This window comes from Oryzias melastigma, linkage group LG9 (genome assembly GCF_002922805.2).
Source record: "Oryzias melastigma strain HK-1 linkage group LG9, ASM292280v2, whole genome shotgun sequence".
In the NCBI taxonomy this organism is placed as follows: Eukaryota; Metazoa; Chordata; class Actinopteri; order Beloniformes; family Adrianichthyidae; genus Oryzias; species Oryzias melastigma.
Genome location: NC_050520.1, coordinates 19,261,983 through 19,271,948, shown reverse-complemented (window position 1 = coordinate 19,271,948; position 9,966 = coordinate 19,261,983). Strand labels below are relative to the sequence as shown.

At 37.2% G+C, this 9,966-nt stretch overlaps 2 protein-coding genes across 2 annotated transcripts in view; one reads left to right on the top strand and one right to left on the bottom strand.

The window, feature by feature from the left end:
• Positions 1-4,374: 4,374 nt before the first annotated feature.
• LOC112148252 lies at positions 4,375-7,208 on the bottom strand. Its single transcript, XM_024275197.1, has 5 exons — positions 7,055-7,208; positions 5,778-6,348; positions 5,454-5,648; positions 5,288-5,359; positions 4,375-5,007 (listed from the first exon to the last, which is right to left on the bottom strand). Exons 1-5 carry the CDS (start codon positions 7,075-7,077, stop codon positions 4,717-4,719), a joined length of 1,152 nt encoding a protein of 383 aa, XP_024130965.1. The 5' UTR covers positions 7,078-7,208; the 3' UTR covers positions 4,375-4,716.
• A 105-nt stretch (positions 7,209-7,313) lies between these two features.
• tpcn1 (two pore segment channel 1) overlaps positions 7,314-9,966 on the top strand; it is a 9,465-nt gene continuing 6,812 nt past the window's right edge. The window contains exon 1 of the mRNA XM_024275194.2: positions 7,314-7,941. Coding sequence (XP_024130962.1) covers positions 7,854-7,941 — 88 coding nt within the window. The 5' untranslated portion in view covers positions 7,314-7,853. The remainder of the gene's footprint in view (positions 7,942-9,966) is intronic.

Here is a 9,966-nt window from a genome sequence, read left to right as displayed (position 1 = left end):
TTCTAAGGTTTAAACAATTTGACATGAGAACATTTGTGCCTTCTAGGCCCCTAATTTCCCAATTGATGCTCATTTTTAGCAGATTTATTTGACACATTTTAGCAAGTTTTCATACTAAATTTACTGTAGTGGTCTCCAAAACTGGTTCTCCAAAGCTGTCACCTCAACTGCACATCCATTACAATTGATTATTCAAGACATAGATCGGGTTTATTACCATTCAGGACAAAGGACGGTTTACCAACCTCAATTCAGCTTCAATTCATTCAGCTTTTTTTTTTTTAGCCTTTTTTAGACATTTCAGTTAGTTGTTTCAACGTCCCTGAGTAAATTTTGTCTGTATCTTATTGAGTGTATGTGTGTTGTATTGATTTTACTGATGATTATTTGTCTCTGCATCAAGTTCCACCTGCAAAGGATCTTTGAAAAAACAGAGTAATTCTGATTTGATTGACCTTTTTCACTTTCACTTTAAAATCACAAACACAGTTGTCCTCCTTTTTTATGTGATCACTCCTAAAGTGCTCATAACAGAATATGAGCTGTGTCCTTATAGTTAAAATTTAAAAATATATTTTTTTGCCTTTTTTTAAATTCAATTTAAGCTGTTTTTTTTATTGTTTTCTCAAATTCAATGTTGAATGTATTTTTAATGAAGAACTTGTGTTTTTATTTTCTGTTTTCTTGTCTATATTGGGTCACTAAGGCAACTCGTGTGAAAGCATTAAAAACTAAGTACATAAGAGTCCTCAAAGGGGAAGAAATTCCAGACATTTTAGGAATGAGGATTAGCAATGTTTGAAGAAGTTGCATTGAAACACTTATACACTGAGCAAGCTCACTCATCTATTTATTTATTTTCCATATCAACTGTAAACTGGGCCACCAATCATGTTTCAGCACATCAAAAAGAGATTTGTCCTGACTTGTTAAATTGATTTACACAATTGTGCAACTCATCCATATCAAATTAAAAGGGTCAAAATAAATACCAGCCACAATATTTCAGTTTTGCATAGCACCCACATTCAGTTCAATTTTTCTAAACCAAAAAAAAACTTCACCCACCTGATCTTGTATCTGAATTGTTTCCCAAGTGTCATTGCATGTGTTTTTGTCTGTCAGTCTAGTGTGTTACAAAGAGCATGAAGTGTAAGCACGTGTTTCTACGCGTTGCACAGCAAGAGTGGAGCTAAAAGGTGTGACATTAAGTGCCATTTTGGTGTGAAAGCAAGAAAAAAAAAAAAAAACTTCCACACTTTCCTCCTCCACACCTGTCAGTCAAATCTCTAAATCTGGGATCTCTAGAGTCCATACAGAGGGTAGCTAAATACGAGAAGATTTACCGTAGAGCAGGTTTCATGAAACCTCTTCAACAATAATTTGTATTTTTAAATGTGAAAACATTGATTACAAGAAATGCAGACCAATTCTCTTCAAAATTCTACTTTAAATCATTATTTCTGTGAGCTCATGATTTGTGTTAATATACGTCTTGTTTTGGAAACCGATAAGCCACTAAAAGTGACTGTGGCTGTTATTTTTCCTGGTCGGAGGTATTTCTCTCCAGTGTTGCAGGCTGCTGCCCAGCATCTGGTAGGAATGAAGATGAAGGAACAGATGTTTACTCACTCAAAACCAAGAAGACAGCGGGATAAAGAAAAATCATGAGCTGAATTCATTTTTTTTTTCTACAACAGGCTCCGGATGAGGAAACTTGACGACTAAAGCCATAAACAGGCAGAACATGAAGGAATAGCTGAAGCGTTTTCAAACTAACCCAGAATTGATTTTTGGATAATCCTGAGCTTTCTAGACCTTCACAGGATGTAAGACTTACCCTGAAGAATAAGAAACCTCTTGAAAACCCACCCCAGAGGAGTGACCTTTAAAATTCACTTTTGTAAGACCAAGACCGCTCCCCGTGAATCACATGGCTAACATTTACAACGCAGCAGGAGGAGACTAGCGGAGGCAGCACTAAGAAACAGAAATCCCACCATCAGCTGATGTAACAGAGAGAAGGGCAACTCCTTATGGAACAGGGAAGAGAATTCTGCCACTGAGCACCCCTTTGACTGAATCATGATATGATGAGGGTGTGTTCCTTCCTCATTCACCTTCCTCCTAACATTAGACTTCAAATGTCTATTTCTCTGAGCTCTGTGTGTTCAGAACAAATGCAGCTTCTGCAGAAAATGCAGACAGAAAACCATTTGCATGCACATGCCACCACCACTGGTTTAATTACAGAGCAATATAAACTAATGAAGTGCCTGTTTGTTGGACTGGTTTTGTCAGACAAATCAATCCATCCATTTTCTTAATCCACTATATCCCTGTCAGAGCCTGTCTCGGCTACTGTTGGGGCGAAGACTTGTCCCAGGACACAAACAGTCCCACACACGCACATATGTACATATTGGGACACTTTAGAGCAGGAGTAAGGCAAACTATTTGACTCTTGGACCACAAAAGGTTCCAAAACTTGACAGAAGGGCCATATCAGGAACAAATCTGTGCCATGTTTTAGTAATTACACCTTTTCAGAGAAAGAAATAACATGGAATGTGAATGAAAACATGCTTTAATTTTTATTTAAAATAAATGTGTGTATTTAAATTATAATATTTTGCAGTTTTTAAGTAAGTGGCTCATGTAAAGGACCACAACTGTTCTGTAGAGATTAAAAAAAAAAACACCACAGATTGTAGCTCCCTCACTAATATCAGCAAGATTTGGGCTTACATCTATAGAATTCGACATCTACAGTTATAGGTCCATGGACTCTTTAATTTGGTATTACACAAATCAAGCTAAGATATCCCCAAACCTAAACATGACTAGCTGATGCCTGTGAGGTTGATGTTTATTTCCTTTACCCCCTACACCAGGAATGGACTATTCCAGGCATCGAGAACTGCTTCTTGTCCAATTATCGCTTCTGCCTCACTTGTTCCATGCAACAGCAGGTACGACAAGCATGTCAATGAACAGACAGGACAGTGGCCCTGCAGGCTTTAGGTGGTCCTGCTCTAAACCCGGTGGTATCTGTTGTTGTATGGCGTATAAGTAATTGGATATTTTTTGCATGGCCATGCGTATTAAATCTGGTCAAATCAGTTAAAAATGAAATGCCGTGATGTAACTCCTCAGATCATCATCGTCAAACCCACTTAAGCTCTTGTCATGTCTTATGATATCTTTAAATGCTTTATGGGTTGGAGAAATACTGAGGAAGTATGTGTTTAGTCATTTCTTTTGTTGTGATGTTTCCCTGCAAAAACTCTTATAGGCCTGCCTTTAAGAGTTTTATAATTGTTTTTAGAAGGACTGCAATGTTGTAAATATGTAAGTGTAGCTTTGACCTTTATAATCTGAAGATTAAGAAAACAGGAAGCACAGACAGTGCGAGAGCATCCCCCCAAAAATAACAAGATGTGAAGTATTTCCTTTGTGACACTCAGACATTACAGTGAAGACATGCACCAGTATTCATTCATCAATCATATTAGATTCACTTAAACCTCAAAAATAGTTCCAGCTGCCTGTGCAAAAAATAAAATCAATTTACTTGTTCATCTACTGGGACTTGCAATCACGTGTCAAGAAGGCTCGGAGTGAAATAATGCAATTACAGGTCAGAATTCACCACTAATGTTCACACTGGCTCAAATTTGAGTAAATTGGATATTCTCACCACAGCAGTCACTTAAGTGATTTAAGAATGGATTTAAAAACATCAATAGAGCAGCTGCTCTTTAGGCCGGAATCGTCTTGTTCGAGAAAGAATTCTAATGAAATCACAGCATGGCTTTGAGAAGTTAGAAAATACAGGATAGTTATGATAAAAAAGATGTCTTTAAACACCGTAGAATTACAGTTATAAAAGCAATAAACTCGTCGCTCTTGGATAAAATTGCCAGAAAGAAGCTATAGACAGTAAAAAGGGAGGACAGACGATCAGACAAATCAGAGATGTTGTGTGTTCATCCGTTAAACCTCACAGATATGTTCATAAATGGTGGTTTAACAATAAATTGACTTAATCGATGAATCAATAGATTCTCCAGCTAGATCAATCTGTCTCAGGCAAGTTGCTGACCATAAAATAAAAATTCAAAATGAAAGAAATTGTTTAAATGCTCTGTTTGTATTATTTTGATGTGAAAAAATGACAGTGGGAGGAGCTTTATAAAACTAAAATGTGAATGAATTTTTCCTCAATTCTTGTTAGCTTGTTTGTTTGTCCACATATTTGATTTACACTTGATTATCTTGCAAGAAAAACAAGAAATCTGGAAAACTTCTCCTGTACTGATCAAGGTTGATTATCCCAGTAAATAACCAATACCAGACACAAACAACTTGTCATTGTTTTACCTTATTTTTATTCATTTATTTTAAGCTCAAAGTGATTCGGTTGTCCTCAATGCTGTGAAATGGTTTGAGCAGTGCAAGTTGTATGAAAGGGGGTTATATTGCCTCCTTGTGGCCAGTAAGAAATATAACAGCAAATGTACAATTAAGAGGATTTATGCAGCCTATATAATAAACATGGACTAAAGCTATCTTGGAAATGTAATAAAAGACAAAAGGACTTTACTGAAAATAGAACAACAATACAAGCACTCCCCCACACCCAAAACAAAAAAAAACAAAAAACAAAAAAAAAGGCCTTGATATTTTACAATCAAATACTTTTGATGCAGTAGTTTATTTGGTCTTCTTGCCTTTTCCTTTCTTAGTCTTTCCTTTTTTCTTGCCTTTGTCTTTGTTCTTCAAGGCCTTCCGAGTGCTGCAGCCCCTCCACCAGGCTTGGACAATGACGGAAGCTTTGGTCTTGAGTTCCAGTTCTCTTATCTCCTCCTTTTTCTTTTCTTCTGCCAGTCGGTGCTTCTCATGAATCTGGTCACACTCCAGCTGTAAAGCTTGAAAGGGTTTCTCCAGCATCGTCATATCCTTCAATACTTCATCGTATTCTTTTGTATTCAACTCCAGCTTGGCCTGTGACAAATCATAGTTGCATTGTGTGTAAACGCTGCAGGGAGGAAGTACTTGTTACTGTCACAGGGTTTAGGGAGAAATGAAATAGAATATTTTCACCTTGTAGAAGAGAAGTCTAAATTTGGACTCGTGTGTGTTATGTTATGTTTTTTTTATTTTTATTGCAGAGCTTGAATTATATAAAAATACATAGATGAACAATATCCTGTTATACATAAAATCTTACTGATTACATACATTATTGGCAACACTTTGCGGAGGCGAGTTTGTGTCAGTTTACCTGAATTTCTTCCATGTTTTTGTCAAATTTATGGAGCAAGTCTTCAATCTTCCCTTCTAATATTTCATTTTTCTGCCAAAAAGAAAAAAAAAAACCAAGACTTATTCCAACAACCAAAAAAAAAAAAAAGTTGAGAATGTTAGTGTCACTTGAACTTTAAACCTACTTTCAGCTGCTCCATTTCTGCCTGTTTGTTTGCATGCATCAGATTATAAAGATGAATGTTAAGCTTATCGATTTCGTCTCGTGAACTGGTCAGCTTTGTGTCTGATGCTGGTGTAATTGGCTGGTTTACAGTTTCCACCTCAACCGGATCGATGTAGCTCTGCATGCCGTTTATCTCCTCAGACAATCGGGAAAACTGCAATCATAATAGGAGGAAATAGGAAAAGTAAACATCTAAGGTTTTCTGTTATAGACCTCTCAAAATAAGTAACAAAAATGACAAACTAAGTGTAATTCTTGACTGAAGGATATATTTATGGCTCACCTCTGCAATTACTTGCTTTAATGTTGCAGCAACTTGTTCTTCTTGTGAATTTAAATCTTGCATGTTTTGCACAGGCCATTCAGGCTCACTTGTTAGTCTTTTTGCCACAAGGCTTTGATAGATCTTAAGCTCTCTGATTAACGAACTTTCACCCTGACTTAATTCCACTCCTTGCTCCACCCGTAAACTTGGCAAGACACTCAGGTGAGGTTTAAAAAGCCTGAGAATATCTTTTACAGATTTTTTGATTTCCTGCCTAAGCTTACGCTTTTCTCTACTCCCTGCTTTTGCAGACATTTTTCCTTGCTCCTCCTCTGACTCCTGCTTTACATCTTTTAGGCTCACAAATCTTTTTTCCAATATTTTGTGTGCTTGAAGAGCCCCATTAAAAGGGTCATCTGCATGAACAGACGCACCACAAACAGGAAGAGTTACTGCAAACTCGACTTGAGAGAAACAATCTTCTACAATGCTTAATATGTGCTGAGCGACCAAAGAGGGCTTCTCTTTTTCTGATAAGAAAGTATCATCTTCATTCTGTACCATAGCCTCCAGGGCAGCCATACTTTCTCTGTGGGGGAGAAAGAAAATTAAAACAGCTTCATGACAAACAGACATGTTTTTTATGCTTAGCAGACTCTGATTTCTCCAGTGTGTTTAACAATCACATTATTTGTTCTCTATAACGTAAAAATAACAGCAACTCTGCATTTCTATAGTATTTTTTTTAATTCAAAAATAGCTTTGAACTTTTTGGTTGAAAACAAACATAACTAGAGCTATGACATGTAACTGTGGCACTACTTGAAATAAATATTTGGAATATAACATGCAGTGTAGTGGAGCTTCACCAGTTTTCTAGACTATTTTCACATTATTTTGACTTTTCTTTGTTTTGTTTTTGGATTTATAGATTTTTTTGTCTTTATACATTTGATATTTGTTATATAACAAACAAAAACTGTTCGATCTTAATTTTTGCAGTAAGCAGATGACAAAATTTACAACTCTGAATTTAATGTTTTGAACAGTTTGAGGTTCATTGCGGTATTATTGTGTAAAATAGTGAGAACTATCTGTAAAAACAAAGAAGTTGAGGTTGTATTACAAAGATAGACATAAAGCATTGCCACGAATAAATTGTTAAAGGAAATTGAAAAGTAATAAAATAAAACGTTAAAGAAAAAGCCCTAATTATTATGGTTAAAAAAGCAGATATATATATATATTCCATAGATTTAAAGACCCGCATAAACGGAGTAAGCTTTATCCCCTACCTGGCAGAAGCTAGTAGCCTCATGCAACATAGGTTTATTTTTCTGTTGCTAGGATACCACCAATCAGAGAAAATTCCTCTAAATCGCAACTTTCTCCCTTTGTCGCTTTATGACAATTTAATAAAAAATATTAATTCATTTTCATTTTTAGAACAGAACATTTCATGCCACTGTTTTTATTTTCTCCTATTTGTATATATATATATTTTTTAAAGAATGGAAGTGTCTTGTCCGTGGACTTTTATTTTGAAAGTTAGGCTGGCGTCTGCCGTGAATTGCTTTAGTGTCGTAGAAGTTTGTTGCTGTATCTGCGGATGTTTGCCAGCTCGGATTGTGTGTTAGATAAAGATGCTTCTAGGAAAAAGGTCGAACGCTTTCTGCTTCGGATTAAAGAGAAACGCGGAACTGTTTGGAAGACTCGTGTTATAAATGTAGCCGCTAGGTTGTAATTATGGATCCACGCGGACAGACCGAGCTCGATTTCTCCAGGAACAGTCAAGTCAAATCGGTGACAGATGTCTGGCGTAACAGGACAAAGACCAGTGCGACAAACACCCTCTTCCTTATCAACATTACATATTTTTAAACGAGTTAATTTGATACTTTATGGGTAAACTCGTGGCTTGTTGTCGTTGCAGGGCTCGGTTTTTATTCTATCTAAGCTAACTGTTCATCTTGAGTTTGACCCATTTATTTACATTTTGACCGCAACAGTAACGATGCGGTTCTGGGTCAGGAAGACCGGCTTTTAGCTCCAACTAACTCCCTCTACGCTTCTGAAGATTGTTAATCTGAGTTAATGGAGTCCGACGACGACGTCCCCATCCTGAGCTGGGACGAAGCGAACAACAGCTTGTTCATCGAGGAGACGGACAGAGGAGACGAGAGTAAGTCTGGATCTGTGAGGGAGCGCGCGCGTGCCCCCGCCCCCGTGTCATTTTAGAAGGCGACCGGCTTTGATAATGATCTGTAAATGAGTTTGAACTTGATGCAGAAAATATGCAGAAATGCCGAAGGCAGAAACAGGGACTGGTTGGTTCTGATTTGAACCATTTCAGTTCAGTCAAACATTATTAGTGGTGAAATTCTGTATAATTCTACTTCAATGTTTCTATTTGATGTCGTTTTATTTCTCTTAAAATGTACTTTTCACTTGGAAAACAACATATAATGAATAAAAAATATAATTCAATAAAATCTCCCATTGTTGATTAAAAAAATAGCTGATTAACCCTTAGTAGTTTGGGGATTCAAGTTTTTTTTTAACTATACAACTTGTTCTGATATTTTTCCTTGAAAGCAGTTTTGTGGCAATGCTTAATATTCATCTTTTTAGTTAAACCCCAGACTTTTTTTTTATCTTTTCATAGAATAATTTCAAAATAAACCTGAAATTGTACCAAAAAAAAAAAAAAAAAACTTGGTTGAAGTTGTAAATTTTGTGATTTTTTTTTATTGCAAAAAATGAGATCAAGCTTTTTTTGGTTTTAGTATAAAGTGTATTGTTAAAATACAAATGTATAAGTCTAAAAACAAAGCAAAGGTGGAGTCAAAAAATGTTAGAATTTCATTTAAAGAACAGACAAACCTCCACTAAACCAGACACAAAGTTTAATTTCATAATTTAAAATATGTACTATAACTCCTGTTATGTTTGCTTTAAATCAAAAATATCAAAAGTATACATTTTTGGAGGGAAACTCACAAAAAATTGAATAAAAAAAACATTATAACAGCAGATCGGTTTGCAAACACACCGGTGAATGCAGACGATACTAAGGGCTAACAGAAAATATTGTGTTTTGATAACATTTTCTATTAATAGAAATATAATTATAAGTGCATTTGCCTAGATTTACTTGCATAGTGTCTAATTAAGCAGATCTCGGTTTGGTATAACTTCTGTTCCCTCAGTGTGTTAACTGCTCCAGATGTTCTATGCAGTACAAGTGTGTTTTGTGAGACTGGGTTTGTGCTCTTACCTTTGTGACTTTATCTGATGTCCGTACACTTGCTAAAAGCTGCATAAATGCTGCAAACCCAGACCATAATGTCCCCCAAAACACTCCCTGCCAGGTCTGGAGGTGTGTGGGTCCACACTGTATGGGATCCATGCATCCTCCACAACATTGTAATCCTGCAGCTTTTGTTTTGCTCTCATGTAAGCTACCAAATGTCCCATCTGAGAAAGTGCTGGCTCAGCAGGCTATAGACCCCCCTCAGCCCCTCCCTCCTGCTTGTGATTTTGAGTGTCCGCTGTGTCAGTTTGTTTGAGTTGGACAGGAAAAGAAGAGGAAGGTCGCTTCCTTCTCCCTCCGTGAATCTGGGTGTGGTGGAGTTTACTGATCGCTCCTTCTGGAGAAGAAGTTTGGACTGTGATAAAGAGGGCGGAGCTTTACCACCTGACGCCCAGGAATCACGTGCTTGCGTGTGGGAGAAGCCTCAAGTTTGTTTGAACTGCTGAAGTAGATTTAGTTTGATATTTGGAGAAGTGGTGATGACTGCAGGGAGTGTTTGTGTCTCTGTGAGCTTGACATCACCGGGTTGTTGACTGGGAGCTGCTGACGTGCTTTTGTTCTCAAACAAATGAGGGCCGTGGATGGCACACAGCAGTTGCAGGCTGTGGTCCTGTCAGGACAACAAGGCGGCTGCTGGACTGGACTGGACTGGGATCCTTACGCTTAAGCTGAATATCCTGACGGACAGCAAACATCTGTTGCCTCTATTCCTGAGACTTTGTGACCTACATTGTGCTAGATTCCAACGGGCCGGTGCCAAAGGCAGAAGCATGTGATGTGCAGAGGGTTTGAGATGAGCAGCTGTAACATGTAGCTGCAGTGACGCACTTCAACCCTTTTTATTAATTTATGAAGGCTTGATTACATTTATTAAGGAGTGTTCTTTCTGTCTTT